The 15,570-nt window shown below is 51.7% G+C and overlaps 1 protein-coding gene across 3 annotated transcripts in view; it reads right to left on the bottom strand.

Moving 5' to 3' along the window:
• The window catches only part of TCN2 (transcobalamin 2), a 29,432-nt gene extending 14,906 nt beyond the window's left edge, over positions 1-14,526 (bottom strand). The window contains exons 1-3 of one of the 3 annotated variants that reach the window (XM_034791100.1): positions 14,305-14,526; positions 9,596-9,664; positions 6,434-6,521 (exon numbers count right to left, since the gene is read on the bottom strand). In XM_034791100.1, coding sequence (XP_034646991.1) covers positions 6,434-6,521; positions 9,596-9,625 — 118 coding nt within the window. In that variant the 5' untranslated portion in view covers positions 9,626-9,664; positions 14,305-14,526. Of the gene's footprint in view, positions 1-6,433; positions 6,522-9,595; positions 9,726-14,304 lie in introns of those variants that run through there. The other 2 variants (XM_034791098.1, XM_034791099.1) reach the window with 2 other exon arrangements.
• Positions 14,527-15,570: the final 1,044 nt, after the last annotated feature.

Below are 15,570 nucleotides of genomic sequence, written 5' to 3'. Positions count from 1 at the left end.
TCGCCCTGGTCCTGGGCATGGAAGCCACCTTATGAGCATGATGACGCAGAAACGGAGCGGGACGGCCAACGCGGTGCCATACGGGACGGTGCCGAGTCCCTTGGTGCCGCGCGATGCCGAGGACCGGTGGCGTGATGCAGAGCTGTACCGAGATGGTGAACGGTGCCTTCGGTCATAGCGGTACCGAAAGCCTGATCTAGATCTCGATGGAGACCTCCGACGAGATCGGCCCTGAGATCGGCGCCGAGAGTTCAGTCGGTACCGGCCGTACGACGATTCAGACCTCCATGAGCCTGAGCAGCGGCGCGAGTGCGACAGGCGTCGAGAACGAGATCGGTGCCGGGACTGCGAGTGGTGCCGAGGCGGGTGCCGGGACCACGATCGGGACCGGTACTGTCCTGCTTCACTGGGTGACGGCAGTCGCATCAGGGACGGCTTCCCTTTTGACCGGAGTGTCCGCACCGGCGGCTGCTGAAGAACCGGCTCCGTGAGCGCGATCAAATCCTGCACTGTTGAGAAGGTCTCTGGTGTAGAAGGCAGTCCCAGCTCAACCATGGTGCGCCCCGGGGAGCTCACAAGCACCGGACTCGACGGCCCTTGCGGTGCTGGAGTCGACGGTGCAGGAGCTGCTACTTGTCCTATGCGCTCCAACAACGGACGCGGCTCTGGCTGCGGTGCGGGAGGTGCCGGCGGTTGGTGAGCCGACAAGCTGGAAGCGGCCGGCACTTGTTTGGGATGCTTATTCCTTTGACTCGGAGACAGGGACTGGCGCCGTGGTGGTGGAGGTGCCGTGGAGGTCTGGCGCGTGTCTTTTGACGAGTCTGAACGCCGTGCCAGACCAGTCGGTGCCGCAGGGGCACTCCGCACCGATGATGATGGTGCCGGGTCCTGCAAAGTGGAAGGGACTGAGCTAAGTGCTGCCTCCATGAGAATCTGCTTCAATCTAAAGTCCCACTCCTTTCTGGTCCTTGGCTTGAAGGCTTTGCAAATGCGGCACTTGTCCGCTTGATGGAATTCCCCCAGACACCTTAGGCAGGAGTCATGGGGGTCTCCCGTCGGCATCGGCCTCAGGCAAGCCGAGCAGGGTGTGAAACCCGGAGACCCTGGCATGGGCCTAGGCATCGGGCGGGGGGAAAGACCCCACTCCCTTTCAGAAAGAAACTAATCTAATCTAACTACACTAACTACTACAACTGTAAACAACTATTAACAACTACTTATCACTGATGAGAAATATTAACACAAATGAAAGACAAATGCTAGGGAGGGTGGAGAACAGCTAGCTGTGCTCCACAGTTCCAACAACCATCACGGGTGGTAAGAAGGAACTGAGGGGGCGCTGGGTCGGCAGGGGCATATATCCGGCGCCATAAGCGCGCTACTCCATGGGGCGCCTCAGCCGATCCACCGAGAGTTGCTAGGGTAAAAATCTTCCGACGATCGTTCACGTGGTGCGCACACACCTAATTGGAATCAATATGAGAAGCACTCGAAGAAGAAACAGCAAGTCCGTAACATTCAGAGTATCATCCGTAAATCTCAAATTGCTTCACAAAGTGAAGTTCCCCTTTAGGAAACTGAGGCACAGAGAAGGGGAAATGACTTGTCTGAAGTCCCGCAACAAATCATGCAGAGCCAGGAAGAGAACTGAGGTCTCCCAGCAAGGAGACCAGTACCTGTCCGGTGCTTCCCATATATCATGATTAATAAAAGCAGCCTTATAGGAGATGAAATGTTGCTATATTTTCCATTAGCTGCAATTTGGATAATGTGACACAAGTCCAGAAAGGATTAAGCAGCTCACAGGCTAAATTATCCTAATTTTTAACCTTTAGAGACATGTTTAAAAAGTATGTAAATTGTAATTAGGGCCATTTCATGTTAAATAGACTAGAGCTTTGAAAAGCAAATCTGTATGGTTAGAGAATTAGAATTAGAATACTAATTGTGTTTACTTATATCTTGTTAGATGTTAACCATGTAAACAGATGGCTCAGGTTGGGGGCAGGAGGGATAGCTCACTGGTTTAAGCATTGGCCTGCTAAACTCAGGGTTGAGAGTTCAGTCCATTTAGGGATCTGGGGCAAAAATCTGTCTGGGGATTAGCCCCCCTTTGAGCAGGGGGTTGGACTAGATGACCTCCTGAGGTCCCTTCTAATCCTGATATTCTATGATTCCATAATCTATTGATTCAGAGATCAAAAGGGAATATTAGCATTTAGATGAAACCTATATTTCTCTTTAAAGTTTGTAGTAAACAGTCTATGAGCTGCTTAATGGATAATTACCTTATGCTGATGAACGCAACTAGTTACCTGTGTATACACAGGAAATAGGTAATTCTATTTCTAAGCAACTATTCTTCACCCAAGGAATATCTGCTGTCAAGAGGCTATCATAACCTGCCAGTGGTCTATAAAAGAATGCTTGGACCCTGATCCTGTTACCTCAGATCTACTTAAGTTTCATCAGGGGAAGTTTGAGTCGCAAGACTGTGGTTTCCAGTTCCATTCTGGATTGCCCTGATGTTGGATATTGGACATTGGACTATAACCTGATGAACTGATTCTGGAACAAACTCTTTGCAACTCAAAAGCTCACCATCTCTACTATAAAACTGACCTAAGAACTTCATTCATATCTGTAAGTGTAATGATCTTTTAACCTATACTCTCTCTCTCTCTTCTTTTTTAATAAATTTTAGTTTAGCTAAGAAGAATTGGCTGTAAGCAGGTATTTGGGTAAGATCTGAAATATTCATTTACCTGGGGGGGTAATATGTCTGGTATTGAACTAGACTCAGCATTAGAAATTTTCCACGACACCAAATGGAATTTGCATGGAAACTGGATGGTGCAGAGGGTTGAGAATGAATAGGCTGATGAATTGTCCACATCTAGGTCACTGGTCCAAATTCATCCCAGGTCAGTCATGACTGATGGCTGCTGCTGCTGCTAGGAAATGAGTTAAGGAGGCTTAGATCGTCCCTTAGGGGGTGGGTGGCTAGGTCTTGGCTGATGTTATCTGACTCCCTGTCAGTACAGAGGCCAAGGTGATGAAAAGCAAGTCTTTTCCTCCCTCTCAGAACTGGCCTGCTGGGTGAAGGATGAGTCTGATGGGTGGGATGGCACAGGGAAGCTTGCCCATGCCGAACTGGTTCTGTGGAGGGGGAGAGGTCTCCAGCATAGCAGAATTCATCAGTCTAGTTTTGCAGCATTTGTGGAAGTGGCACTCCATCCTGCGGCTGCCAGTTCCCATGCACAGCCTGCTCTTCATCCACTCTTCCCCTCCCATTGCTGCACGGTCATGTTATGGCACTATTGTGGGGAAGGAAAGAGGAGGGGGGACATCTGCAGAGGGGAACCATCTCCTTGGTCCCTGCTGTAAGCAGCCAAAGACATTTCTAGCTTCATCCCAACCCAGAGGCAGGCTTGATTACAGCAGAGAGGTACAAAAGACCAGGGAGTGAAAGAGCCAGGAGCCAACAATTCTCGGTGTTGGAGACTGTTATAATAAGCCATAAATCCAATGTCTCTGTTCAATCCATGATATTTAGACCATGTCTACACTAGCAAGCTTACAGCGGCACACCTCTACGGATGCAGCAGCGCTGCTGTAAGATTGCTCATGTAGCCACTCTATGCTGATGGGAGAGAACGCTGCTGCTGACATTACAAAACCACCTAAACGAGTGGTGGTAGCAGGGCCGTCCTTAGGATTTATGGGGCCCTATGCAGTATTATTAAGCTGGTGCCCCTATGCCTGACAGCAGCCCAGGCTCGCAGCCTGGCAGGGGGAGGGATGAGGAAGCAGAGGATATCGAGCCGCCTGGCCCACCTCACGGCGGCAGAGTCACAGTTCCCCGCAGAGACCCCCGTACCCTCTCCCTCACACAGAATGTGCAGAGCCAGCGCATTAGGCTCTGTGAATACGGCCCCTGCCTAAGGACACTGCAGCGCGCGCTGGGTGTGCGGGAGCCCACCCGCTCTTACCTGCTGTCATGGACGGTGGGTGAAGCTGCCACTTGAGGAGACTAGCTCCCCAGCCCACCTCTTCTGCCTGTGACCCCGCCCATACTCCACTCCTGCTTTGCCCCAGGCCCTGCCCCACTCTGCCCAGTGCCCTCTCCCCACTGTCTCCCTCCTCTCTTCACTCCCCCTCCCCCTTCTCTGCTCACTCCCTTCCAGCCAAATCCCTGAACCCAAATGAAGCAAATGACATTGAAAAAACACTCTTCTGCAATTTCTTTCTAAAGAAATGGAGCGTGTTTTCTACTGCATGCCAGATGGTGAAGACTGGACATGCAGAAGATACCTAATTAAAAACACTAAACTTGGGAATAAAAAATGTCAGCCACAGGTTTTTTGATATGCCCTGAAGTTTGTCAGAGATTTATTTGCAAAAACTTTGTAGTAAGGGCAAGTCAGCTGTCCTGCTGAATACAACATTAAATATTATGGAATATATGATGCACTCTTCTCTGTTTGACATTTTCTTAATCAGTATTTCTAAGCTGATTTTATATTTGAAATGTACTCCTAAGCCTTCATAAAGTAATCATTCCAGATTACTACAAATTTAACTCACTGAAACAAAGACATTATTTTAAATTAATCAGTCACAGAGGTTTAGTGTGTTCATAACAATGTTCATTGCTTTTAGAAAAAGGGAACACTAATTTACTTTGTGCGATCTCCATAACAATAGACGTGTTTATGAAATTTCACCCCTGATGGCGTGGCTGATGTGATTGATATGATGTGACACCATCATAGGACCTAATCACATCAGCCACGCCATCAGGGGCTCATTCACCTGCACATCTACCAATGTGATATATGCCATCATGTACATTGGCCAAACCGGACAGTCTCTATGCAAAAGAATAAATGGACACAAATCTGACATCAGGAATCATAACATTCAAAAACCAGTAGGAAAACACTTCAACCTCTCTGGTCACTCAGTAATAGACTTAAAGGTGGCAATTTTGCAACAGAAAAGCTTCAAAAACAGACTCCAACGCGAAACTGCTGAACTGGAATTAATTTGCAAACTAGATACCATTAACTTGGGCTTGAATAGAAACTGGGAGTGGCTGGGTCATTACACAAATTGAATCTATTTCCCCATGTTAAGTATCCTCACACCTTCTTGTCAACTGTCTGAAATGGGCTATTTTGATTATCACTACAAAACATTTTTTTCTCCTGCTGATAATAGCTCATTTAATTAATTAGCCTCTTAGAGTTGGTATGGCAACTTCCACCTTTTCATGTTCTCTATATCTATATACACCTCTACCTCGATATAACACTGTCCTCGGGAGCCAAAAAATCTTACCGCATTATAGATGAAATCGCGTTATATCGAACTTGCTTTGATCCACAGGAGTGCGCAGCCCCCCCCCGGGAGCACTGCTTTACCGCGTTATATCCGAATTCGTGTTATATCGGGTTGCGTTATATCAGGGTAGAGGTGTATAATTTCTTACTATATGTTCCATTCACCTTTTGAAGTGGGCTGTGGCCCACGAAAGCTTATGCTCTAATAAATGTGTTAGTCTCTAAGGTGCCACAAGTACTCCTGCTCTTTTTGCGGATACAGACTAACACGGCTGCTACTCTGAAACCTTTCACTTTTAAGTTACTAGATCCCCTCCGGAGGAAGACTCACCAGGCTGCAGCAGCTAGCTGTGGGAGCCTGCCTGTGGGATCCTGCAGGAAGGGTCAGAACAGGGAGAGGAAGAGGTGGAAGGGTGGACGCTAAGACCCAGTGGTGCCCCAAATTTTTGGGTGCCCTATGCAGCCTGCATATGCTTAAGGATGGCCCTGGGTGGTAGCTGTGTCAGCAGGAGAAACCCTCCTGTCAGCATAGCGCTGCCTACACCAGGAGTTAGGTTGGTGCACCTGTGTTGCTCAGGGTGTGGATTTTCAGTTATACCAACACTCGTTTGCAGCATAGACCAGGGCTAAGCTTTCACGTAAATGTAACCCAGGCTCAAACAATGGGGCGCTCTGTAGTGGCTGAACCACAGAGAGATTTAAGAGTCTGCGACAGCATTCCTACTCAGAGATCTGGATTTAGCTCAGGCAAGAGGCAGTTATGCCTCTAGCTCTAGAGGGTGCTGGTTCAGTCCCTGTTAACACTAAGTCACTAAGGGTTGGGTTTTTTACATAAAAATATTAAGAGCATAGTCCTTAGGCTGGAATCCAACATTCTGGGTTCAAACTTTTCAGATTCAGAATTGTGCCCTTACCTTAAATTTGAGACCAAACTCATGGATGGCCTGGAACGGACGGAGCACAGATGCCTGATGCTTTATACAGTCTATGTTAAATCTTATTTAGTAAGCCAGGCTCACTAACAGCCTCACTAACACCTCCTGCAGGTGCTGGAGGCTAACATGAGAGGGAAGGAAACAATGGCTTACCGATAGGGCAACTGGATCCAAATTGGTTGCCCCCTGTGGTCTGGGTTGGGAAGGTCAGTTGCTTTGGTTTCAGCAGGGCTGGAAGGTGCTTTGGGGGGAGAACAAGAAGATATGATCCCTAATAAAGGAAGGCGGCGGCACCAGCTCTGGCTGCACACGGGGCTTTCCTGGGAGACACAGCTGAGATGGACAACTTTGTGGTGGCTGAATCTGATAAACGCTTTCTGTGCTATTTCACATTCTTCAGGGGTCTCCAGCAAAGTCTTGGAACTAAAGCTTTGGGCCTGCTTGACACAGATTCCTGCAATATCCATCTAGGGGAGCCTTATTTCTCTAGTGCCTCTCTCCAGTAGCTGGAGTCTTATTTTACACAGCCTGATTTGAGCCTTGGAAAGCGGGAAGCAGGGTTCCTCCCAGAGAGACTCTGACCTTGGGGCAGCAGGGAGAGAAACCGTCAGTCATGGCCCATGTACAATTAAAAGAATAACTGAAGAGCTGAATGCACCCAAGGAATGTGCCTGCTACGTGACCTCACGGGTATGAAACTAGCATGATACTAATCTAGAGGACTGTATGACTGAGGGGACCGGGAAGGAGATATGGAGTCTTTTGACTCTAAGCCACCCGTTGGAATCTGGTCCCAAGTGAGCAATGACAAAGTTGGTTCCATCTGGCTGGTGGTCTGCGTGAAATATATTGGGAGTCTTGGACAACTCTGTAGGGGACAAGTGTCCTCACCACTAGGGGGGCATCATAACTGGCACTACTAGGCACCGTGGCTGGCACTCTCAAGAAGACATGGACATAGGTGCCAACTTTCTCCTCGACTCCACCCCATTCCCGCCCCTGGCCCTGCCCCCATTCCAACTCCATTCCAACCCCATCCCCAAAGTCCCTGCCCTAACTCCGCCCCCTCCTTGCCCCTATTGGATCCCTTCCCCAAATCCCCGCCCTGCTCTTCCCCCAGAGTGCCGCATTCCCCCTTCTCCCCCCTCCCTCCCTGCCCCACGAATCAGCTGTGTTGCGGTGCAAGTGCTGGATGGGAGGAGAAGCAGGAAGTGGCGGCAGGCTCGTGGAGGAGGAGGCGAGCTGGAGCAGGGGGGCGGGGCGGGGCCACGGGGAGCTGCCGGTGGGTGCAGAGCACCCACCAATTTTTTTCCGTGGGTGCTTCAGCCCCGGAGCACCCACGGAGTTGGCGCCTATGGACATGGAGACCAAAAGTGAAACCCTGGCCCCTGTTCAGTAATAAAACCCACAATGACTTCAGTGGGGCCAGGCTTTCACCCTACATTCCACTAGAGGAAGGAGGTCCCTCCAGGTCAGGATTTATGCACTGGGAAGGGGGAGACATCCATCGCCGCTGCCCATGCTGCGTCTGCTCTGGGCACAGATAGGCTCCAGGAACCTCAGAGCATTAAATTAACTTTAAAAAACATAGGGTGTGGGGAAGGAGGAGAGGGACATAAAGCAGTGCACTGGTCTCTCCCAATTCAACAGAAGCTGTTTGCTCACACCAAGGGCAGAGCTCGCTCCCACATGTGGCCTAACGTTAGCAATAAAATGCCCTGCATTCCAGTGAAAAAAGGAATGCAACACTAAGGGCTTGGCTACACTTGCGAGTTACAGCGCAATAAAGGAGCCCCGGGCGCACTAGCTCACTACCTATCCACACTGGCAAGGCACATAGAGCGCTCTGACTCCGTGGCTACAGCGCTGCTGGTACTCCACCTCAGCGAGAGGAATAACGTTTGCTGCGCCTTAGCTACAACGCCCAGGCGTCACTGTGAACGAGGTGTTGCATTACTGCGCTCTGATCGGCCTCTGGAAATGTCCCATAATCCCCTTAAATCAAGTGGCCACTCTTGTCATTGTTCTGAACTCTGTAGGAATGCGGAAATGCCCTTTCAAAGCTCCGTTTCTGACAGCCGACATGCAAGCCATTACTGTGGAATGCTGTGTGTGAGAGAGAGGGGCGGGGGGAGGGGGAGGTCTGCTGCTGTCTGAATTTACAAGACAGCATGCTGACATGCTCTCAGCCCCCCAAAAACCCACTCTCTCTCCCCCCACATATACACAACACACTCCCTGTCACACTCCATCCCTCCCCCCCATTTGAAAAGCACTTTGCAGCCACTTGCATGCTGGGATAGTTGCCCATAATGCACCACTCCCAATGCCGCCGCAAGTGTTGCAAATGTGGCCACGCCAGTATGCTTGAAGGTGTCAGTGTGGACAGATTGCAGCGCTTTCCCTACTGCGCTCCATGAAGGCTGGTTTAACTCAAAGCGCTCTACATCTGCAAGTGTAGCCATGCCCTGAGCTTATCGTCTGCACTTTTTTTTATCCAGGGCTGTACACAGTGCCCATTGCCATGGTATCTGAGGACCTTTCACCTCCTACAGCTCAGAGGAAAACCATCATCACTCCAGGAAATGGGGAGGAAATAAAAACCAAGTGAGCCAGACACAAGCACCAAAGAGAAACTACTTGGAAGAGAAGCTGAATCAAGTGTATGCATTACTTCCCCAGTGACTGCAGACATGCGGGAATCTAGGGCTGCTCACGGGCAGATCTGGGCTCTGTCAGGGAGTTCAAGCTCGTTCTTAGCCAAGAGAAAAATGCCTAGCATTTATACAATGCTTTCCATCATGAAGAATCCCAGAAGATGCAAATCATGCCACCCACTAGTGAAAAACAGCCACCTCTGGAGAGGAAGACAGCATCTGTTTCCTAGCCTACAGCAAAGCTACACAACAGTTTAAAGCAGGGAGTGATGAATCCTGGCATAAAACCACAAGGGGATTTGGTCAGGACGATATCAGGGCTCACACCCTTGATCTCAACAAAACCGCCTGGACTCTTTAATGCTCAAGAACAGTCAGGAGCTCTGTTATGTCTTGTGACATATGTTCAGCAGCACAAGGACTTCCTAGCATTGCTTCAGTACTGACTTACAGGGAAGAGCACCCCCTACTGCAGCACCAATACTGAGCTGTGGTTTATTTTTAATGGGAAGAAGAGAGGTGCTTCCATCTACCCTGGTCGGGGTCTGCATGTGTTAATCGATGCATGCATGGAGCGGAAGTGGGGAGAAGCAGCGAGTTGCCTTTAAAAGTCTCTCATGATACAGGAAGAATGTGTGTAGAAAGCTTCTGTACTCACCACAGAGCTGGACTGGGAGGGCCAAGACATGGAGGACGAGAAGGAGCTGCAACATCCTGGGCTCCATATCTGCAGTAGGAGGGAAGGCAGTGGGGAGAGGTGATCAGAGCCCTGGCAGGGAGACCACACACAGAGCCTGGCGGCTGCAGTGCTGAGCCAATTCCTTTGAAGTCACTGATTAAACCAGGGAAGTGTCGCAACAGGATCCTCTGCTCGGGTTCAGGGGCTAAGTCAGCAGAAAGAGAAAGGACTTTGGCTGAGTGTGAAATGAAGAGAAACCCAGAGAGCCAAAGCTGCAAGGAGCTAGGAGCAGAGATAAGGCGGCGCAACTGCTTTTCTTTCCTGCTTCCTTTTGCGCTCTCCTGGTCATCCGCCCTAAGGGGCAGTCTCCTGTCCTCATACAGATAGTATGTTGGACATCTTAACCAGGCGGGCTGGGGCTTTCAGCCCCTTCTCCTGGGCAAACAACAGCAGAACAACGCAGGGTCGGACAGCCCTGACAAGCAAGTCAGTTTCAAACTGGTGTAACTTCACTAACTTCACGGGAGCTACGCCTGATTTACACAAGTGTGAGGGGAGAGTCCGGCCTACTGAATGCCTGTGAACTGCTAGAGAAGCTCTTGGTGCTGGGTATGAGGGACGTGGAGCTGGGGAGAGGGAAAGAGCTACTTAAACCATTTCCATGTCCCAGAGCTAGGAAACTACTGCATCCCGAGGATGCCCTCCCCCAGCTCTGAATGGGCTAGGACAGACACCTGGAAGTAGCATCAGGAACTAGCAAAAATGGCTGGATCATTCATGGCCACCAATAGCACTGGGGTTATGCACATGCTAAGGGAATATGTAGAGACAGTGCGCTGAATCCTGGCCTCAGTTATGGGATAGAAGTCCAGGGAGCATCTCCGGGTCAGCTGTAACTGACTGCAGCCTTTGGCTCACTATTTAGTTATTAACCCAATGTGATGAAGTGGGGGATTTTCTTGTTTTTTTCTTGTTTTCGGTGGGGTTTCAATGGTTTGCATGCAGAGGGGGTGGGACTCAGTTTCCCTGGGTGTTACTGGTTTAACAAGGTGAGGGGAGAGGGAGTTTGTTGTTACAGAGGACCGGAGAGGGAACTTGGGACCCCAGCCAATGGCCTGGAGGATGGATACCCCAGCGACTGGTGACCTGAGACCCCGACCCGGAGACCCAGCTCAGGAGTTGCAGCCGGTTCTGGCCAGTGGGAGAACAATGGGCTGCAGAGTGAGGACCCAGTGACCTAACCAGCCGGTTCCAGCCAGAGGACAGAAGCGAGGAGAGGAAGCCCCAGTTTACGACCCTGTTTACCTGGAGAGAAGACAATGGACAGAGGCGGGGCTTGGGGCCGGGGATCTCAGATGCCCAGCTGGGAAGCAGGGGGGCTCTGGGCTGGAGAGGGGGAGACTGGGATGTGCTGGGCTGAGGGAGGCCAGGCCTGAGGCCCTGAGAGTTTCCTGTGCTGTGTTCAACTCTCAATAAACCCTCCTGTTTTATGCTGGCTGGGAGTCACTCTGGTCTAGAGAACTGGATTGCATCAACCCCTTCGGGGGTGGAGGCCCAGGAGGTCCAGAGCGAATAGACTCCCTGGGGGGCCCACAGCGAGAAACAGGTGTGCTAAGGCTCAGAGAGGTGCGGCTCCAGGAGGTGGTGGGGCTTAACCCCGAGAGAGAGTGGACCCCCAAGAAGGGCTGTCGCACTGAAAGGGGCACCCCCACACGGGGCCAAGAGTGGGCACGATCTGTGAGTCCGTGACAACGTGGTAGCAGAGGATGATTCATGGGTGCACTCTGTAGATGTTTGGCTGCGAGCACCGGCGCTTTGCAGTGAGTGGCTGCCAGTGATAGAACGAGGGTATTGAAGGGAACCAGCCTGGAAATGGCCTACAACCAGTTCCGTAAGAGCGACCTGGCATGCCTGTGCAGGGAAAGAGGGCTGAGCGTGGGGAGGCTCACTAAGGAGCGGCTGATTGCTCAGCTTGTAGAGAATGACCCGTCTGAGGCACAGGCTCCAGGCCCCACGGGGGCTCCCGGGGTGCCCGGAGAGCTGAGGAGTAGCCGGGGGGGCAGTCTGTGTAGCGACCGGGAGTGTGTCAGACCTGACTCCCCAGTCAGTACAGGGAGACCCCAGTCAGGTTCCTCCCTAGAGGAGCTGCGGAGATTAGAGCTGCAGCTGGAAGCAAAGGAGCTGGAGCTGGAGGAGCAGAGGCTGGTGGACTGTGTAGAACAGCGGAAGCATGAGTTGGAGTTGGACGAGCAGTGGGCCAAGAGGGCCTGCCGGGGGGCTAAGTGGGGAAGGGCCCCGAGACGCCAGTGTTGGGGGGAATCTGGACACCAAACTGCTGCCCCAGTTCGAGGATGGGGGGGGATATCGATGCCTACCTCACAGCCTTTGAGAAGGCTTGTGAACTGAACCAGATTGACCCTGCAGACAGGTTTCGCTGTCTGATCCCCCTGCTGGGTCCCAAAGCCATACAGGCGTTCAGCCAAATGGATGGTGTTGAGATGGGGGACTACGACCTGTTCAAACTGGCTTTGCTGTGGAAGTTTGAACTGACCCCCGAGGCGTACAGGAAACGATTCCGGGGTGTTCGCAAGGCCTCAGGTGTCACTTACAAGGAAGTCACCAACTTGCTGGGGGAAGATCTCTGCAACTGGGGGAAGGGCGCAGGGGCCACTACCGCAGAGGACATGTATCACCTGGTGGGGTTGGAGCAGCTATATGACATCTGCCCTCCGGACCTTAAGATGTGGCTAGTGGACCGGAAGCCCAAGGATCTGCGCAATGCAGGGGCACTGGCAGATGAGTTTGCGGACACCAAATTGGGGGCAGGAGGGAGACCCACATCGGGGACTCAGAAGGGGAGTCACCCCGAGACCTCTCCAAAGTGGGACTTGAGGGACCTGAAATGTAATTACTGTGGCCAAAAGGGACACAAGGTGGCACAGTGCCTCAAGATGAAGGAAATGGCGGCCAAGCAGAACCTGCGGGGTGTCAACTGGGTGGAAGCCCCTGAGAGAGGGCACCACTGGTCTAGGGGGGTGCAGTGGGGGGAGAGGGCTGTGCCAGGGGGAAGGGGAGTGCCAATGCTATAGCCGATGCTATACCACGGGGTGGGGGCCTGAACTTCCCCAGGTCACTGGCTAAGTGACCCTGCTCCATTCAGCCTCGAAGGGGGGAGAGATGTGACGAAGTGGGGGATTTTCTTGTTTTTTTCTTGTTTTCGGTGAGGTTTCAATGGTTTGCATGCAGAGGGAGTAGGACTCAGTTTCCCTGGGTGTTATTGGTTTAACGAGTTGAGGGGAGAGGGCGTTTGTTGTTACAGAGGACCGGAGAGGGAACTTGGGACCCCAGCCAATGGCCTGGAGGATGGATACCCCAGCGACTGGTGACCTGAGACCCCAACCTGGAGACCCAGCTCAGGAGTTGCAGCCGTTTCTGGCCAGTGGGAGAACAATGGGCTACAGAGTGAGGACCCAGTGACCTAACCAGCCGGTTCCAGCCAGAGGAGAGGAGGCCCCAGTTTACAACCCTGTTTACCTGGAGAGAAGACAATGGGCAGAGGTGGGGCTTGGGGCTGGAGAGGGGGAGCAGCTGGGAAGCAGGGGGGCTCTGGGCTGGAGAGGGGGAGCAGGCAGAGCCCGCCTGGATGCAGGGAGACTGGGATGTGCTGGGCTGAGGGAGGCCAGGCCTGAGGCCCTGAGAGTTTCGTGCTGTGTTCAACTCTCAATAAACCCTCCTGTTTTACTCTGGCTGGGAGTCACTCTGGTCTAGAGAACAGGGTTGCATCAACCCCTTTGGGGGGTGGAGGCCCCAGGGGTCCAGAACGAGGGGACTCCCTGAGGGGGCCCACGGTGAGAAAAAGGTGTGCTAAGGCTCCAGGAGGTGGTGGGGCTTAACCCGGAGAGAGAGTGGACCCCCGAGAAGGGCTGTCACACGGATAGGGGCACCCCCCCCATGGACCGCACGGGGCCAAGAGTGGGCACGATCTGTGAGTCCGTGACACCCAATAAACCTGAAGTTCCCACTGACTGTGGATTTGTAGCATTAAACCCAATCTCTACCCAGATGCACACCCTCTCTGGCCCTTCTGAACAGTCCCCATTCCTCTCACTGGCCTCAGAGCTCATCAGCTGCTGGCAGCTCCGGCAGGCTGATGGACACAGAAGGCTCCTTTTGCTGTCCTCACATCTAGACCCCTAAATCAAGCAGCAGCACAGATTGTGCAGACACAGCTTGTGACCGGCATGTTCCAGAGCACCAGAGCTATGGAACTGCAAACGCTCATAACAGTCAGGCCAGGCCAGTATTCAGCAAGTGACGAGTAACCAGAAGACATGCTAAATGTGTAACAAAGCATGTCCACTGCAAACACCAGCCCTGAGCAGACAGGTGGTCTTTAGGACCCAGAGAGGGACGGAAATCTGCCTGTCTTGCTCGTAAACAAAACGAGCAGGGGGCCAAAGTTACACCCGATAATCGGATCTCCCCTGAAAATCCTGGGCTGCCTGGAGCTCAGACTAAAGCCCGGAGCTAGTCTGCTAGCCTGAGCGGCTCTAAAACTAGTTGCAATAATACAGCAGTTCCCATTGTGTTTGGGGGTCTTTCTGCCCCTGAATGCTTCAATCTTAGGATTTTGGACAGGGGGGTCCCGAAACTAGCTGTTATAAAAGGAGGCTGGCTGGCGTCCTTACCCTGGTTACTTGCTCTGTTGACTGGCTGCCGCACAGAGAGATCCCGGAGGCAGAACAAAGGCTGGCCAAGGCATTGCTTCTCACTCTTGTTTTTCGGTTGTGGTCATGTGACCTCTCCTCCGCTAGTTCAGCTGCTGAAGTCAGCTGTTTGCTGTATTTGCTTCGGGAAGCACAGAGCGGATACAGCTCAGGGCAACAGGAGTTCTGGAATGGAAACCTGGGGCAAGGACCTAATCAAAGCCCCGAATGGGTCAACGCATTGGGTTTGATTATTAATAAAATCAAAGGAAAAAGATTCAAAATAGCCTGAGTTCTAGTCCTGGGTTTAGATTAAGTCTGTTCCCAGATCATTTAGAACTTCACCTAGAATTTAAAAGAAATAATAACTCTTCCCCATCAGATCAGACCCGAAATTCAGAGTCAGTAGGGCCATAACTGCTAGGGTGACCAGACTGCAAATGTGAAAAATCAGGACAGGGGGTGGGGGGTAATAGAAGCCTATATAAGAAAAAGACCCCAAAATTGGGACTGTTCCTATAAAATTGGGACATTTGGTCACCCTAATAACTGCTCAAGTATGTACCCTACCCTAACTCCACTTGAAACCCCGTTTAAGAATTCCCCACACAAGAAAACTCCACTAGCACAACCAGGGCTGTAAAGCAAAACGTTCAAAAGCCAGGAAGTGCCAAAGCCCAGGGTGCATGTGCAACCTTAACTCTGCCCCCTTGTGTGTGTGTGCATCACAACACGGCCTGTCATTCCGTGACCACAGACAGCTATTTCTGCAGGACCCCGGCACATTCAGGGCTTATTCCTACAAGGTGCTGATCACCCTCAGCTCCCACTGACTTCAATGGGGAGCTGAGGCACTCAGCATCTTGAAAGACAGCACACTTATTGACTAGATTGGACCAGCGCAGAGTGAATGGGGCAGCCATGCTTATTTTTATCCTTTAACGATTGGGCACCTGCCCCACTCATTGCCCACTCTCCAACCTGCACAGACAGCCCAGGTGTGTTCTGTTAGGGTACGTCTACACCAAGTCTCAGAGCCTGGGTCAACTGTTGGGCTCAGGCAGTGAGTCTAAAAATAGCAGGGTAGATCTTTGGAAGCTGGAGTTTGGGTTCTGAGAGCCACCCCTCTTGTGGGGTTTCAGAGCTTGTCATACCCGCAATGCACAGGTCCCCCGAAACCTTTTAAAAGAAGGGCTTTGACACGCAGGGCTGGCCATAAGCGAAAGTCCAAGAGGAAGCCTGGGCAAA

Source organism: Trachemys scripta, chromosome 15, assembly GCF_013100865.1.
Source record: "Trachemys scripta elegans isolate TJP31775 chromosome 15, CAS_Tse_1.0, whole genome shotgun sequence".
Lineage (NCBI taxonomy): Eukaryota > Metazoa > Chordata > Testudines > Emydidae > Trachemys > Trachemys scripta.
The sequence above is the reverse complement of the archived record's forward strand: the minus strand, read 5'-3'. Positions and strand labels throughout refer to the sequence as shown.